At 37.5% G+C, this 17,807-nt stretch overlaps 1 protein-coding gene across 5 annotated transcripts; it reads right to left on the bottom strand.

The window, feature by feature from the left end:
* Positions 1-811: 811 nt before the first annotated feature.
* Positions 812-6,393, bottom strand: LOC136204115 (protein Brevis radix-like 4). Of its 5 annotated transcripts, none has more exons than XM_065995312.1 (8): positions 6,140-6,393; positions 5,896-6,011; positions 5,724-5,781; positions 5,500-5,635; positions 5,022-5,416; positions 2,983-3,118; positions 1,983-2,398; positions 812-1,240 (listed from the first exon to the last, which is right to left on the bottom strand). In XM_065995312.1, the coding sequence occupies exons 4-8, from the start codon at positions 5,623-5,625 to the stop codon at positions 1,162-1,164; spliced, it is 1,152 nt and encodes a 383-aa protein (XP_065851384.1). In that variant the 5' UTR covers positions 5,626-5,635; positions 5,724-5,781; positions 5,896-6,011; positions 6,140-6,393; the 3' UTR covers positions 812-1,161. The 5 variants fall into 5 exon arrangements, with proteins under 5 accessions (XP_065851384.1, XP_065851383.1, XP_065851386.1 ...); XM_065995311.1 differs by having other exon boundaries at positions 5,724-5,774; XM_065995314.1 differs by having other exon boundaries at positions 5,896-5,986.
* Between the last annotated feature and the right edge of the window lie 11,414 nt (positions 6,394-17,807).

Raw genomic sequence — 17,807 nt, 5'->3', positions numbered from 1 at the left:
CCCGATTTTTAAGAGTTGTACTTGAGATTATTTAAACATTCCAACCCCAACACCGTATGAACTACACATAATTAATGGTATTATACTATTAGAAATATAAAATAATAATATTATTCTATATTTTCAAAAATAAAAAGTTTAAATTTTTGTTATATAAAAAAAAGTTAATTAAGTATATTGACTAGGCTTAGAAATGAATAGCAAAGTCCAGTCCAAGTCTGACCCGGGTTAGGCTTGAACTGCACATTTTGGATAGACTAAGCCTAACCCCATTTTAAACTCCGTTTGTTTGTCGGAAAATGTTGTGTTTTGAAAAATATTGGATAAGTGATGAATGACTATTGTTTTCAAAATGGTAAAATTAAATGGAGAAGAGTTACAAAAGTTTAGAAAAATGTTTGTCTTTTAAAAAGGGGTAAAACATTTTCTTCACTTTCTTCATATGATTTTCTATTGGCTAACCTAAAATCAGACAAGTATTTTCTTGCACAATATTTTTCGGAAAACAAACGATGCCCTAGTTAACAATTCTATGTGCAACTGAGATATGAGAGAGAAAAATAAAGCAGTAGTTAGCAAAAAAAAAAAAAATACATTAATCAATAGTCTTAGTATTCGATGACATTGACTCCAACCCTTTTTTCCATACAAAAAAGGCAAGTCACCAAGTAGTGATATTTTGAGTTAGTAGTTAGATGGACATTGACTTAGTTTTGAAAATACAATTTGCATAATAAAAATCTGAGCTAATTGCATGAAATCAGTAAAGGCAGGAAGCTATAGATGGAAATGTTTGTTGGAAAGGGGAATGAAAGAGGAAAGGAAACACATTCTTTTCTTTATACTGATGTGCTCACCACCCATATTAACTGCAAATACATTATACATAATCATTGCTTTTTCACCCACCCTCAATTAAAAGAAGCTGTTAAAGCATATATTTAATTTAAGTACACGATCTCAGTCCCTCTAGGCTAAGGCTAAAACACCTATGAAGTTGAAGCGCTTCATAAGTTGAAAACGGATCGTAAAAGGACTCCCCCAAAAATCAAGAGGCGCGAGCAGCACCTGTTTAGATTCTCTGTGGAAGGGAGGAAGAAATAAATTTAAGAAAAAGGATAAGAAAAACACACCCCCAAAATGTAGACAACCCCCGTTCAGTTACAAGTATTGTTCATGTATCCTAGCTCGGTTCTCTTCCCACCAAACTCTGGCGTGCATTTCCCCGAATTTTTCCCGGCTGCAAGGTAGTCATTTGCAAGTGTAAGATTAGTAGCAGATACGTGTACCGTATACAAGTATCAGAATATAGAGCTACTGGTGTATTCATGTTAACATTACCAAAAGAATTTAGTGGAAGCAGCATGATGAAAAAAATAGAAATCTGTTTCTTAATGCTGTCAATTCAAGTCATGATTGTTAGTTGGCTCAATTATAGCCTTGATACCATGCATTAAGTCCAAGCAATCTGGATCGAGTCAAATTAAATCCACTTGGACTCGAGTACTTCTCAATGGAGCATTATTAGTCTGTCAGCCATCATTGTTTTTCACAAAACAGCTCTGCTGTTAATGGGAAGAAGTGATACCAAATAGAAGTAGATTATACGTCCTGATGTTCATATTAATCTACTTATATCACCAGATTTATGGAGCTAATAGTCAATCTGCATAGGCGTGACCATGGGTGAATGATGCCCAAAACAGATCTCCATATAGGCAGAACCATTGTGAGTTTGACCAAACATACAAATGCCTGAGAAGTGTTCCCAGCTAACCCAAATGCAGGTCAAGTAGCAATGGATCTAAAATAAGCACAGATCAATCTATGGCAACACATATATTACGTTTTCTAGTACGCTGACAACCTATGAATGTCTGTACTCATGTTCTTCGTCCCATACAGAAACTTGTTAGTCCTTTCAATATAATATATACTTGGTGAAAATTTATCAGTCATGGTTAGTGTAACTAAAAACATACCTGAATCTAACTCTTCTGAGCTCTCTTTTGCCACCTGGCAAGGCTCTGATAGTGATGTAAACTCCAGGTTCATCCTGTTCAACCCACTCAGTTTCCATATCACTGGCATTGCTTATTGAAAGCTCTCCAGAGCGATCTGCATCTCTCGATGAGCTACTTCTTATAGAAGCATCCATGGAGGATATGTCTGTCTTGGCCCCACTAATACTTGAGAGTTTTGGGGTCGAGGTTAGGCCATTTGTTGAGTCACAGTAATGGCGGGCATGCATTGGATGATGATCAAGAGAATCTGAGGATGAATAACCCATTCCCATCCCTGTTGGTCGATACAAATTACGAGGTAACCTTTCTTTCGTCAGTGGCGGTGTAACTGGGCTGTTTTCTGCAGACTCCATCTTTGAGCTCTGTACCACATACTAAAACATGAGTTTGTTAGCAAAAAGTTTTTCGTTCTCCGAATTCTCCAGCAGGACAAGACAACACGCATATTAGCATTCATGGCAATTGGCAAGTCATTTGAAGGGGTCTTTCTTACAGGCAGAAATGCAGAAATTTCGCCAGTAACAGGATGTGTCTCAACTTCTAGGAAAATTCTGTGATGGTCACTGGACACTATCACTAACAAACATACCATTAATAATAAGTTTTACACTGCTAAAACGAAAAAGATATTGATCATTTTTTTGTTATTGTCTCCACTGAAAAAGATGTTCTTTTCCTTATTAATTCTTAATGGTGAGTTATGTATCATAATCTATTACACATGTTTATATTTGTTTGCAGCCAAAAGATTCATTTTTGTATCTATTGGCTTAAGTTTTGAATGTCTATTTGAGTTCGGCTTACTTGAACATTTAATTTGTTAAACACAAGCATGACAAGATAACCGTTTGTTATGGAGTTTGTTGTACTTTTTTTTTTTTTTAAAATTATAGGTCACAGTAAAATACGATATGCATATTTTGTCTGGGATGAAAACAGTTTCAGTGAGGGAACTGACCTCATCTTCAGATCGTGGAGGTGTTGGAAGGGGAAAAGCCTGACGATTAAATCTCTGGACATTGTATAGTTCCATTACTCTGTCATAGTTTTCAGCCCACCATCTTTGAGCTTGCCACTTGTTAAACATATCACGACTGAAACAAACAATAGTAATGTTCAGATGCCTTGACTTTCAATAAATTATGACCGACAAATATTGAATTAGTGTTGCACGACTAAGTGGCATGAGATAAGGCACCTAAAGGCTAAAAGATTAAAATAATAGGTAGTGATCTAACAAAACAAATAGTAAGTTGCATCATGAACTAGCAAGTCCGACAAAAAAAAAAAAAAAAAAATCAAGCCTAGAAGATAAATTTCTAAAAAAGACATGGACTGAAATTCCAAAACATTTTCACATATGGAAACCAAGTAAAGTCTTCATCACGCGATTAGTTACGCACAAGCTATATATGGTTTGAAGTCTACAGGCCTATATCAACATCCTTTAATATGTGTAACCAAAAAAATATCCTTTAATATGTACTTGCTCTTAAACTCTTTATCATATAAGACAACACAATTGGACATTAAGCACTTCTTTTTTTGACAAAAGGGGACAAGGCAACTTTACTCAAAGAGGATTCTAAGTGCTAGATTAAACAAATATAGAACAATTTTTAGGTGGCAGCAACATAATAGTGGATGTCTGATCAGTCAAAGTATGAAAGGGGAAATCAAACTCAAACCAAACAATGGAATCATTACATTAAGAAATAAGACGAACCACAATGATGACATTAGCACGTCTAAGCAACAGGAAAAATCAATTGGATTGTAACTGAAACTATTTTTGGATTATCAAGTCCAAAAATAAAAAAAGGACGGAGGGGGAAATATGGTAGGAATAGCACAGGGAGTCAAATGAATACCTGAAGAGGTCAATAAAGAAAATTGGAACTATAGTTTTAACCATGGACGTTCTTATCACTGTCCCCTGTAAAAGAAGAAAGGACAATTACCTATCCAGCGATGTCCTTGTTACTGCCAACACTGAAGGGCACATTTTGTCTTGTCCAGAAGTTTTAAGTGGCAGGAAGGAGATATGGGCAAATCACAAGTAAGAAGATGACAAAGAATTTATCACATAAGATGACAAGCAACGGAGAATCAGGCATGAATAATTAAAAATAAATAAATAAAAGAACAACTCTTTTTTATTTCTAAAGGAAAATAGTAAAGAGCCTTCCCCGACACTACGACAATCCTCAGTGAAAAAGAACCCAACACAATCAAACCTGACCCACCACCACTAATGAGGCACAATGAGTTTCCCTTTTGGACTTTTCTTGGATTACTTTTTCACTAGGCGTGAATTTACTGTTGGATGTAGGTCCCCCACCTTATTCATCCATTCAAAATACCAGAGGTGTCCTAGGTAGTGTTTGATTTGATATGCTCCATTCGAACTACCATATAAAAAAAAATTCACTATTCTATAACCATTTAATCACTTGCTCCATCAAAAAATATTCACTTTTTTTTATCGTGTGAACATAATGATTGAGCGAAAAACGTAATTCGCAGACATTATTATGCAGTTTAGAAATACAAAATCATATAAATCCCAAATGCCCGCTTCCACTTTTCCTTTCTTCTATCTCCACATTTAAAAAAATTCCATGGAATAATAAAAATATATATCAATCACTAGCAAGCAATCAATGACGTATACTATTCCATCACAACTCACAAATAAAGAATTAAGTTCTAATATCGAAATTCAGTTTTGAAATTATTAGCATTTTTAGCATTTTAATAAATTAATACAAATATAATTTGTTAGATGCCAAACTAATTTATCAAATATTATTATTCAAAAAACTTTTTTTATCAAATATTATACTTTCACAAACAAATGTACTACTTCCATGCACAAAACTATACAGTTACCATACACGTTTCGCAGTATGATCAGAGATCGAGAACTCTATCAATGCCAGCTATTAGACTTACTAAATCAGGACCGTCAAATATCTGACCGATAAGAAGGCGTACCTGAATCGTATACGCTTCAGATCATTCCCTCCCCGTGGAAGCGAAACAAAAGTGATCAGAACACCGGGCTCCACCTGGGCCACCCATTCTTTGGGTTCGTTCTCTTCAACGAAAACGATGGGCGGGTCGACCCGCCGTCCACTACCATTCACTGAGTTCGGCGTTCCCTCCCCACTCGAGCTTGATATCCCCTTCAGCCTCGCCTCCATCTCCTTCCCCCACGTCCTTGGGGTCGTTGAGTTTGAGCTTCCCGTCCTACGTAATGACCACCTGAACCGCTCCGACTCGGCGTCGGACTCATTAGAGTTGGTCCTGAAACGATTCTGAGCTGTTGGCGCGGTGCATGGATTACACTGCCTGTATGCCCCGGACGCCTTCAATGCCATGTCCCTGAGCTATAGAAACCAAAAGAAAGCCGGAATTAAACCTCCAACTACCGAGTAAAGGTAATGGAGAAAGGCAATCAGGGAGCAAAAACCTGAGAAGTGAGGGACTTCATCGATTGGTTTTGTTTAACATTCGCAGCGTTTGCGGTGACGGACTCATCGGGTTGACTCAGAGAGTCATCACCGGGTTGCTTCGATCGAGCTATACACGTCAGCATGTCTTCAATTCTGAGAAAAAGATAAACCGTATCTCTGTCAACCACCACAAGAAAACGCAAACAGTGTATACACATTGTCGAATTCGAGACGATTATACCTGCTACCGTTTTAACACTCGGAAACTTCAATTTCACCTCGAATTAAAAAGCTGCAAACTATTAACCATTAGAGAGAGATAAGAAAACAGATACAATTTAAACAAAATCCCTGCAAATCGAGGCTGCAGGAGTGGAATTGAATTGAAATAAACGAGAATCTAAAATTCTCACCGTTTAAGATTAGATTGGAAGAACGAAAACCGTGAAGGCTTGAATGAGATATTCCTAACGCCTCTTGTCCATGCAACAATTGAATACGCACCTTAAACAACGTGACCAGAGATTCTCTGATCAAATTATAAATACAGATATAACAAATCATGAATGAACAAATAATCAAAGAATTTATTAATCATCGGGAAGAAAAAAGAGAAGAGAGCAAAGATAAGAAAAGCACAGAGAATCAGAAAATCACCTCATCAAAATTAATGGCGGAAGAGGACAACTGCATTTGCGTGATTCAGGCGAGGATGAGCAGAGTGAAAGAGAAGACAAGACAAAATCGAGTTTGAAAATTGATGCTGGGTGGGTAATGGCTATAATGGTGGGATAGTAGAAGTGTTGATTTCGGGAAACTGTTGTTTGGCTAGCTTTTCATTTTAATGTTGACCTGCTACCGGATGGATACCGGTTGATACAGAACGTGTTCAGGGTTGTTATGCTTAAGCGTTTTGTAGCTTTTCTCCATGCCAACCGTATCATATTGCTTTGGATGCTTAGAATTCTGCCGAGTGTTTAGTGTAAAGAGCAAAAGATTCCTTTCCCTCCTACTTTCGGTTTTGTACAGAGAAATTTATTGGACTTCTGTAAGCCCACTACCCCATGTAATGGGCTTTTTGTTCGCTATGAAGCCCACGTATATTCCTTTCCTGCCGAGATTATTTTTTTATTTTTTTATGCTTTTACTTAAAATCATGGGATAAGGTGCAAATTTGCCCCTAACGTTTTTAGGGAGGATCAGATTTACCCAAATAGCAAAATTTTAGGTCTATAGTTTTTCTAAAGGTGCAATTTTAGGCCTGTTGGATGGAAAACCTTAACGCTGTTAAAAATTGTATGCCAAATTTATATTCGGGATTGTCATGTGGAATTACACCCATCCTTCCATCTTCTTCCCTGTAATCGTGATTCACCGGATTCGTCTCCTTCTTAATTGCGATTTTGAATATGCTCTCTTTCATCTTCTTCCGTCCAGTCACGATTATGCTCTTCTTCTTCCCTTCAATTGCGATTTTGATTCTGCTCTCATCTCCTTCTCCTTCTTAGCTTCAATGGTGATTTTGCTCTGCTTCTCCTTCTTTCTTCCCTTCAATCACGATCCTTATCGTTTTTTGTTTTCTGGATGGGTATTAAGCAGATGGGTATTAAGCAATGCTTTAGGAAAACAAAAAATTTCTGGATGGGTATTAAGCAATGCTTTAGGAAAACGAAAAACGATAGCTTTAGGAAAAGGAAGGATCGTGATTGAAGGGAAGAAAGAAGGAGAAGCAGAGCAAAATCACCATTGAAGCTAAGAAGAGCAAAATCACCATTGAAGCTAAGAAGGAGAAGGAGATGAGAGCAGAATCAAAATCGCAAGTGAAGGGAAGAAAAAGAAGAGCATAATCGTGACTGAACGGAAGAAGATGAAAGAGAGCATATTCAAAATCGCAATTAAAGGAGAAGAATCTGGTGAATCACGATTACGGGGAAGAAGATGGAAGGATGGGTGTAATTTCAGGTGACAATCCCAAATATAAATTTCTGACATCGCATACAATTTTTAACAGTGTTAAAGTTTTCCATCCAACAGGCCTAAAATTGCACCTTTAGAAAAACCATAGACCTAAAATTTTGCTATTTCATACTTAAGGGTAAATCTGATCCTCCCTAAAAACGTTAGGGGCAAATTTGCACCTTATCCCTAAAATCATCATAATTAGTTATAAAACTAGGATGGCACGGGCTACGTGAGGTTACTATTTTTTTTTCTCTATGAATTTTTTTTTTTTTTGAAGACTTTCTCTATGAATTAAATGATAGTTTTTTTTGAAGAGAAATAAATGACGGTTTTAAAATATTATGTTAATGTTAATTAAATGATAGCCATTACCCACCCAGCATTCATAAATTTATGAACTACACAAAAGATAGTATATTTTTTTATTATTTTTTAATTTTTTTTCACATCCCAATATATGTTTATAATTTGTTACTGATAAAATGACGCACATGTGAAGTATAATATTCATAAACTAAAATAAAATTCAAAAGTTCAAAAATCTATTTTAAATTATATTTAGATTTAGTTGTTGATATTTTTGATATCTTAATAAGTATATTTAGATTAAATAATAAAACAATACATTTAAAATTGAATAGATGTAACTTTTGTCAATTAGTAATACATTCAGAATAATAAATTAAGACATTAGGTTGGCTATAGGAAATTCTGCCTTGCTCTAGCAAAACCAGTAGCATACTATCACTTTTTATAAATTGTAATTCTGCATACTATTATTAATATTTAATAAACGGGAAATTTAAAATGCTCGAGGATGGAAATGAGGGAATGTCTACAATACCTGGATTTAATCAGATACAATTTGAAGGATTTTGTAGGTTCATTGATCAGGGCGTAACAGAAGAGTTTTCTAAGTTTCCAAAAATTGAAGATACAGATCAAGAAATTGAATTTCAATTATTTGTGGAAACATATCAATTAATATGTTCAGCAAAGGCTTGCTTCTCCATCCTCGCTCACCCTAGCTTCTTGTGGTAAGAAGATCTAAGATATGGTGTGGTTTGGTAACCATAGGCAGCCTCAAAGTTTAATGGTTCGATTCACCTTATTATTATAAGGAAACTCCGCTTGTGGTCAAATTTTTTATTTAATCCCCTCACACGATCGATCTCCTTTAAAAAGAAATGAGCCACGCGTGAGGCATTTGTATCGACTACTTCAACCTTCTTTCACGTTGAACATTGTATTTAGCACGAAGCAATAGCAGCAGATGAAACCTCACTATCAGCAAGTGGAGCCGATCCCCATTCTGCTATTGTAGACTCAGATGTGCCAAGAATCCTCTTCTGCATCACCAATGATAGTTGACCAAGAACTCCTATCTTGTCTTTTCCTTACTTTAATCTTTATCCTCGTCTTGCCCATATGATCTAACTCGTAATTCAATTCATCAGTCTGCTGTTACATCTAGTGAAGAGAATAAAGAAGGATAAGTAGGCTAGTCCCCGGCGCGGCGCACCCTGTGACCATTCTCAGTTCCGGGCCATCTGCCTCCCCCTTTAAGCAAGCCTGCTTGCTACAGCTACAGTTGCTGTCCTAAGGAAAGTTCCTGTTGGAATACCAAGTCCAAACCGTTTGGACCTCTTAGAGGTTCTAACCAAGGAGCACGCAGATCCCAAAAACGCATAGTTTCTCCTCCAAAAATAACTTCTCCGGTAGGCGAACGCATTAAATATTTACCTAACCCAGTAGGTCCTTGAGCGGATCCAACGTTAGCCCCAAGCCGTTGATCTCTAACTAGAAAAGTAAAAGCTTGAGCTTGAGAAGCTTCGGGGCCAGTAGGCCCGTAAAACTCACTAGGATAAGCGGTATTATTGAACCAGACAAAGCAACAAGCAATGAAACCAAAAACGGATAAAGCGGCTAGACTATAAGATAGGTAAGCCTCTCCAGACCTTACAAGTGCACGGCGAGCCCATGCAAAGGGTTTAGTTAAGATATGCCAGATTCCGCCAAATTAGGTTGGATTTTTGTTCATTCGCTCTGCTCGCGGAGCGGCATACCGAAAAAAGAAAGGTTTTGGAAGAAAAAAAAAAGAAAAACTAAACTTACGAATGCTCTTGATCCCGAGTGGCGAGTTCGGTCGGCAATACGTTTGCCCATTCATGCGCTTTCTACATTCATACGCTAGAAAGACTTTCCATCGCAAGAGCCGATTCCCTCCTTATTAAAGTAATGGATGCTAGCACTGACCAAGGTAAAGAGCTGGCGTCTTGTTTAAAGACCGTGTAAGGGCCCGAGGGAGACGAGCTTAGCGAGGATATAGATTGCCCTATAGACCATCAATGGGCGACAACCCGCTTTTGGAAGCCTGGGATTAGTTCAACAGAAAGGGAGCTCGGGACAAGAGAAGGAAAGTTATGGGAAGCGAGAGCTGACCGGTAGTAAGGAAGAGTCATATTAGTAGTGAGCGTAGTAGCTAGTTTTTTTTAGTTAGTAGCATTGGAGGTAGAGTTCGCAAGGCTCTTGTATCCATTCCGGTTCTGGACCGCTCCAAGTAGTAAGAATCCGGATGTGAGTGATTGCCTTAAGTATATAAACTTAAGCCAAAAACTCCTCCGGAATAGCCTGAGATGACCAAGACACTAGGGGAGAATCCTGACCAGTCCAGATATCATTCCAGAAGGACACATACCAAGTAAAGCAGACTTCCAAACTTTTTTAAACCCAAGCCAAAGATTTGAGCCAGATCTGCTACTCAGGTTGCTAGGAGGAGTAGAAAAACCAAACCAACCGCTCCCCACCCGATCAAGTACCAGTTGCTTCGCTGATAGGCCCACTTAGGTTCGGAGGCATTGTCCCTCAGTTCTTACCAACCTCCGGTGCGTAATCGACATGTTGCTAGCTTCAACTCGGTTGAATAAGAATCATTGATTCCCTCTGCTGCCCATTTCTTATTCATTCAGGGTGCTCGGCCGGTGCTCCTTTATCAAACCAGAACAACTCTGAACGTTAGGGAAGCCCCCTTAATTAAAGGCGGGAAGACCACCTGAGCGATTTATTAGTGTTACACTCCCTCCAGCAGTTCCTTCTTGACTCTTGTTTTCAGCACGAGCATTGCTCTAAGAAGAATTTATTCTCCCCGCGAGCAAGTTAAACAAGAAGGGCATGCTAATTTAGAATGCCCTCTCTTTAAGGATCTTCCCCTGTGAGCGATCCCGCCTCTGATGTAACTCCGGGAACGATTGATGAAGGTCCAATTGTCTTTCAAGACCTATTATTCTTCTTCATGGGTCCAATTGATAAAGAATACGGAGGCTGAGCTTGTTTAGAAATTTTCTTTTTTATGATACAAAACTCAGGATTTGGCTCTAAACCATATATAATTTATATATATAGTGAAGACGTTGATTCACCTTCAGTGGAAGGCAACCTTTATCAGCAGGCTGTGAAATGGAAGTTCAGCCTTCTTTCAGGGATTAGGGAGTGTCATCCGAGTAAGAACTCTCTCTTTCTCCTCCTAATTCTCATTCTAAGACTCAGCTTCTTAGCTTATAGCTAAGGTTCTCACATCTTCTTCAACTGCCTTTTTCTTCTTACGAAAAGACTGATTTACGGGTTGATCCAGAATCTGTTGGAGTAAGGGCAATAGGTCTTGGTGGGTAGGGTATTCTAAAGGCATGAATTTCATCCTCGCCTGGCTCTAAGACTGCCCAAGCTACTCATGCCAAACCGGGTCCAATATCGTTCCCATCAGTGCTTCTCCTCATCGGGAATCACTAATGGTCACTTGTTCATTGATGATAAAGCTTATCTGACTACGGACCCTTACCCAATGTAAGCGTCTTCAACTTAGATTGTTCATCAGTATATAAGAAAGCCCATACTGAAGAAAAGGGCGAACAAGAGGTTCGGCAGGAAGAGCAACTCAAACTGCCACTGCAACGGGATCCCTCCCTCCAACACTTGTTACAGCATACGTGGCCGGTGAAGCGCTTATAGAACCACAAAAAGAATCTTAAAGGGCTTCTCCTCTGCCAAAACTACTATATATATCCTTCCTATAAGTAGTTCCCTGCCATCTATCTTACCATGAATAGCGCATAACAGGGCAGCGCCCAATACGCCAGCAACTCCCATCATATGAAATGGGTTCACTTCCGTCTTTACATCAGACACTACTTTCATAAGTTCTTTCAGATTCTCTAAGTTCAACTTGTTATCTTTAACACAGGATATTCGATGTGTGCAAGTCGATGTTAGAGTTTAGGAAGTAGAAAAGTCGATCTTTGAGTTTATGTTTTTGACATAGTAAGTAGACTTTCTAAGAAAGCAACCAAATGACTTATTAGTAACCTATCGTGATAGATATGAAACACGTGTATACCAACTCAAAGGTTTGGGAAAGGGCTTAACTGAAAAGGCGTACGGATTGATGACATTTGTTCATGCTGCGGGTGAGCGGTGGTCACAAGCCCTACAGTACAGGTCGGTCAACCACTACTCTAAGTCTATTCTAAATGCAATTCCTTTAGCTGACATAAAGAGTATCTTCTCCGGCGAGCTTATTATTAAGCAGCAGCCTCTGATTCTTCAATTTCTCTTTCTTTCGCTCCATTCCCGGGCTAGGATACCCAGCCTGCAACTCCCATCTCATAAATGTAATCAGCCAGGAAGTAGTATGGACAACCCGTTCCTCTATATGGAGTGAAGGAAATCCAAAAGGAACTCGAATTTTTGGTGCAATTGCCCGGGAATTGAGACAGTTAAATTTTACTAAAATAGTTTCATTAGCACCTGAGGTCTTATAAGATAAAAAATTAGAAGATATAAGATAGAAAATTTCAGATCCGCTCAAGGACCTACTGGGTTAGGTAAATATTTAATGCGTTCGCCTACCGGAGAAGTTATTTTTGGAGGAGAAACTATGCGTTTTTGGGATCTGCGTGCTCCTTGGTTAGAACCTCTAAGAAGTCGAATTAAGTATATAAATATATAAATAAGAATTTTTATTTATATATTTTTTATTTATATATTATAGATATAGAATATTTCTATATCTATATATTAAATATTATAATTAGATATTATATAATAATTTCTATTTCTCTATTTATTTTAGAATTTATTTTCTATTTTATAGAATAATTATTTCTCTATTTATTTTATATAATCTATTTATTTTATATAAATATTCTATAAATATTATAGAAATATTTATAATTTTTATAATAAAAAATATTAAATAGGAAATATTAATAGAGAATATTAATAGAGAATAGAATATTAAAGAGAATATTAATATATATATATTAATATAATTAGAATATTATTAGAAATTAATAAAAAAAATATATATAATATGATTAGAATATAATAATTAATAAACTAAATAATAAAAATAATAAACGCAATAATAAATAGAATAATATTTCTAATATTTAGTTTTACTTAATATTAAGTAAAACTAAATATAGTTATCGTAATATTAAGTATTTCGAGTATAATATATATAGTAATATTAAGTATATTTAGTATCGATATCAATGGTGGCTCATTATTTCGATGAATCATTTCTTCGGACAGAAGAAGATTATGTAAACACTTACTCGAAATCTCACTTATCAGATTCCATTGTGAAAGACACAATTTTTTCTGAAGAATTCGCCCAAAAGCCAAAAGGAGTAAGTAATTTATATATGTATAGACAAAGACAGTTGCTGCTTCTGATCTATCTTATTCCGAAGAAAGCCTGAGGGCACTGTTTATAGCTGCTCTAGCACATGATCTTTTTTTTGCCCTCCTTAATGATTAATGAGCAAAGGGCTGGACCACTTAGAATGATAACCTTTCTGTCTTTTTTTCGCTCATTTTTGATTATCATATCACAATATTTTTCAGAAATCTTTCTTAATTATTCCTGGGGGGTGTTTAATTATTCTTGGGGGTGCGGGGAAATTGGCCATTTTTTTTCTAAATATTTGTTTTGTTGATAGAACGTAATTCTTTCATCTCGAAATCCGAATTTTGAGTGGCTCTTGAGGACATTTATCGAAAAGGGGGAATTGCTTCGAAATTGAGCAATTGGGATATCTAAAAAGAATATTTTTTTCTTCATTCGTGTACTCTTTTTATTTTAGGCTATTTTTTTTTCTTCTTTCATCTTTGAAAATTTCAGGAATAACCACTGATTTACAAATAAAAACAGCGTAAGTTCGAAGCCTTGTAATAGAACTTATGCTTGATAGAAATATTAGATCATATCACTAAAATACCCCTAGAGGGGGATAGGGCTAAGCGGAGCGAAAAGGGTTTTCCATGAGATGGGAAATGAAAACTATTCACCCCACACGAGGTTTGTGAATAAGCGGTTGTCTGATAATAAGCAAGGAATATCCGTCTTTCTGCTAAACAGGGTGTATTGAACTCATAATTCATTAGATACTTTTTATGAATGTCAACTAAGTATCGTAAATAAATTGCTCCCGGCTCTTCAATCATTTGATAACCAGAGAGCTAGAATTCTAACCTTGTGTCAGGACCTACGGGCCAAGGGACAGTCTCAGGTAGACAGTTTCTATGGGGCGTAGGCCTCCCAAAAGGTAACGGAGGCGTGCAAAGGTTTCCTCGGGCCGGACGGAGATTGGCCCTCGAGTGCAAAGGCAGAAGGGAGATTGACTGCAAGACCCACCCGTCGAGCAGGGACGAAAGTCGGCCTCAGAAATGATACATTGGAAGAATCCTTTGGGTCTTACAATATCAATAGGTTGATTGTTTCGCTCCTGTATCTTCCAAAAGGAAAAAAGATCTCTGAGAGCTCTTTCCCGGATCTGAAAGAGAGTACTTGGGTTCTCCCAATAACTAAAAAGTGTCCCTCTAATCACCCAGGTAGTGTAACCACTAATGGCCATCGTCATCACTCTAAAAATCCCCTAGCTCATCAAGCTATACCCCCTAAACATAAGTAGACTACGTCTTCTTTAAAGCTCGTTCGTGTAATGTAAGCTTCTTCCCTGCTGGCACACTAGGAAAATCAGTCTATCTAGCGTTAAGAGCTGAATTTGTTCATTTTGAATCTGGGCTCTTCTACTTCATTTTTATTTATTTCTTTTTTTTTTATTATTTTTTTTTTCTTTTTCCCTCTCTTTTCTTTTTTTATTTCTTTTTTTATTCCCTTCCGTCATTCCCCATAGGTTTGATCCTGTAGAATCTGACCCATTTTCTCATTGAGCGAAGGGTACGAAATAAATCAGATTGATTTTTCGATCAAAAGTACTATGTGAAATCTTCGGTTTTTTCCTCTTTCGCTATCCCTATCCCATAGGTACAGCGTTTGAATCAATAGAGAACCTTTTCTTCTATATCTGTATGAACATCAATTGCAATTCCAACTGGTTGGAAAGAAACTACAAGAGCAAAGGACTCGTTTTGAATGTTAACCTAACCCTTTAATGTTAACGGTAGCAGGAAGGGCTAGCAACTAGCTAAAACTTTTTAGCTTAAGGGAGGATTGAGAATAAAAATAGATAATGAGGCCATAACCCTATAAGTATGGAAGGCTTTCTCTATGCTGATTTTTGGCTTTCTTAAGCTTAAGCATGCGCAGGATACTACGATCCTAGCCGCAGGAAAGAACCCACCCTCTTAAACTAGCACTTACAAGGCTTGCCATCTACGGAGCGAGGACAAACCCAGTGTAAAAAGTCATAATGATAAGTGGCCATAAGATAAGGCTTTTCTTTCTAGCCATATCGAGTTTAGCCGGGAATCAACCAATTTTCCTTCAATTTATATTAATATTTAATTTATACCTACTAGAAGATTTTGATTTCTATATAATAAATACTAAGCCTAATATAAAATTTATATATAATAATATTGATATATCTATCAGATCATGACTTCATGTACCAAATATTTTCATATCAATACATACAATATCTTTTCCGACAATGTAATCTAGAATAGATGTGAGAAAAAGACTTTCATCTTAAAATACTTTCATTTTAAAATACTTTCATTTATCCAAACGACCAGGAACAGAATGATTCATCTAAAATTACCGAGGTTTGGCGACGCGAGAGTACGTCGAATTTATGCTTGCACTGGCACGTTAAATAGAAGGTGTAAGGAAGCGCTCTCTTCCCATAAAAGAGTTGAGCCCCCTTATCCTTATCCTTATTCCATTTTACCATTATTATAAACTCTAGGGCACAAAGAGAGCCCTATTCATTCGAAAGAAGAGTCGGTGTACGGAAGCATCTACTACGGAAGAGACAGATGTCTGGCGAAACCAAGTCCGATCCTTGATTTAGTAAGATCAAAGGAGCACAACTGAATCTGCTTCCCGCAGAGCGATGGTTGACGGATGCGCACACTGACAAAGGCAGGCAGACCGGGGACTCTCTCACTTCGGCCAAATATTTACTTCTGAGGTTCTAATTTTGTTTTCCTTTTCTTTTGTAATTTTTTCTATTTGATTTCGAATTATCTTTCTTCTAGCAGAAAGATCTTTCATTTTTTGTTCTATCAGTGAATAATTTGTACAGGGTATAGTTTAGTGCGCAATTTGAAATTTGAATGAGATTAGACAAAATCGGAGCCAAGAAAAAGGATGCTTTTCAAATTAAATAAAAAGGCTTCCTAACCTTACCCGTAACCACGACTCCCTTTGATTATCATAAGTTAATATTTAAAATGTTAATATTTAAAATGTGGGTCTTTCTCGTCAGGTCTATGTTCTTGCTTTCAATTCAATCTTTCCAATCGGGTCTAGAATGACAATTTTTCCCAGACAAACAAGTCTCCTCTAGCTTAAGGAATATAATAATAAGTAATACAAAGATTTTAAACTCTATCTCAATTATAAGTTTAGATGAGAATCACAGTAGTTCATTTAAGCGTCTTGTATAATACTGTTGCACTAACTACATTTCCACCTTCCTTTTCTTAATTTAATTGAAGTTAATTTACTTTACTGAAAGCGCGGACACAGACCGACAAGCGTTATCATCAGGGGAGGTAAGAACCACTTTAGACTCTTGTTACCGGGGAAAGCTCCTACTTTAGGCTTTAGGCAGAGACAATTTTTTTTTTTCTATCAATATTTCTAACTTCGAATTTTCTTGATTCCCATCCAGATAAAAAGTTTCATAAAGTGGTCTATTTTTATAGCATGTCTCTTTAAAGTGAAAATTGAATTCATCCTTTGTTTTTTCCTTTCCATTCACTTGGATCTCTTCCGTTTCGTCGATTTTGTCCGGATCCTCCTTTTCTTCCGAAAAAAGGGAAGAAGAAGGATAAGGTATTTCTCCATTTGAAGTAGTAGGAGACAGAAGCCTGAGACCACTAGCGGCTTACGAAAACCAACTTGCCTCAACAAGAGTTTTGCTTTGAGCTTTTTTGACTTCCCTTCTGGCTTCCTTAGTTTGCTTGCCTGACGGTCTTCTTCCCCCGGCATCTGTCCCACTTGTAGTAGGTTGTCCTTTCCTTTCACTGGATTCCCCACTTTAAGGGAAGTGAGCCGAGGAAAGGCAATGAAGGTTCGACTCCGTTCGGGTGAGTGAAAGCCCTGGGTTGCGTAGAGAAAGGATAATGGAATTTTGAAGCCAAAAAGACCAAGGCTTGACCTCAGGAAGCCCGAGCAACCTTAAGCACAGAATCGGACATGGACAGTTAATCCAATAATGGCATTGAATGCAAGCTGCTCCTATCGAATAGACTTGGAAGGCATGTACCGAACCTGGCCTCTTTTCCTAAGTAGAAGTGAGAAAGGGGTTCCATAGAGAGATCGCCGGATTCACCTGATTTATTCCGATTCAAAAGGAAGCAATTCCCCTTGCGTTGAGGATAGATCCACTCTTACGCTTGCTTTCGTAGACCTACTGCTAATAGGAGAAGTAAAAGGCTAAACGAGAGGCGCCCAGAGAAAGTCAAGTTAGCATCTCCAAGAGAAGATCTCTTGGACCTAAAACTAGCAATTTTCTTAGCAGGATTTTGGGCATCTCCGTTGGGGCTTCTCACAACCTTTCATTCGAACCGGTAAACTTCTTCTTCGGAGCCACGAGGCCTCTTCCTTTTGTAATTTATAGTCCAATCATACTACCTATGCTGAGAGCACCAATAGATAGCTATGAGAACAGGTCTAGTTAAATGCCCAACGGCGGTAAGCCGGGAGGAGGAATAGACAATAGGGAGAGGGGTTCATTTGCTCTTATCCTGTCCAGATAAGAGATTTGAAGGTCGATAAGGAGTTGGTAAGGGCATTGACTTGAGTTCTCCTCCACCGGTCTTGATGTTGGAACTAATCCACGGAATAAGAAAATAAGGAAGCAGGTATGGTTGTGACCAGAACTGAGAT

The sequence above is a fragment of the Euphorbia lathyris genome, chromosome 8, assembly GCF_963576675.1.
Source record: "Euphorbia lathyris chromosome 8, ddEupLath1.1, whole genome shotgun sequence".
Lineage (NCBI taxonomy): Eukaryota > Viridiplantae > Streptophyta > Magnoliopsida > Malpighiales > Euphorbiaceae > Euphorbia > Euphorbia lathyris.
This window is presented reverse-complemented; position numbering and strand designations above follow the sequence as displayed.

Bases quoted from the DNA above. Each gene is read 5' to 3' on its own strand.
- LOC136204115 (XM_065995312.1), bottom strand. From the start codon at position 5,625: ATGCTGACGTGTATAGCTCGATCGAAGCAACCCGGTGATGACTCTCTG. The intron at 5,417-5,499 runs GTTTTTGCTCCC...TGGTTTCTATAG, and splicing joins TGAAGTCCCTCACTTCTCAG to CTCAGGGACATGGCATTGAA. The intron at 1,241-1,982 runs GTATGTTTTTAG...ACTACCTTGCAG, and splicing joins CTCAGAAGAGTTAGATTCAG to CCGGGAAAAATTCGGGGAAA.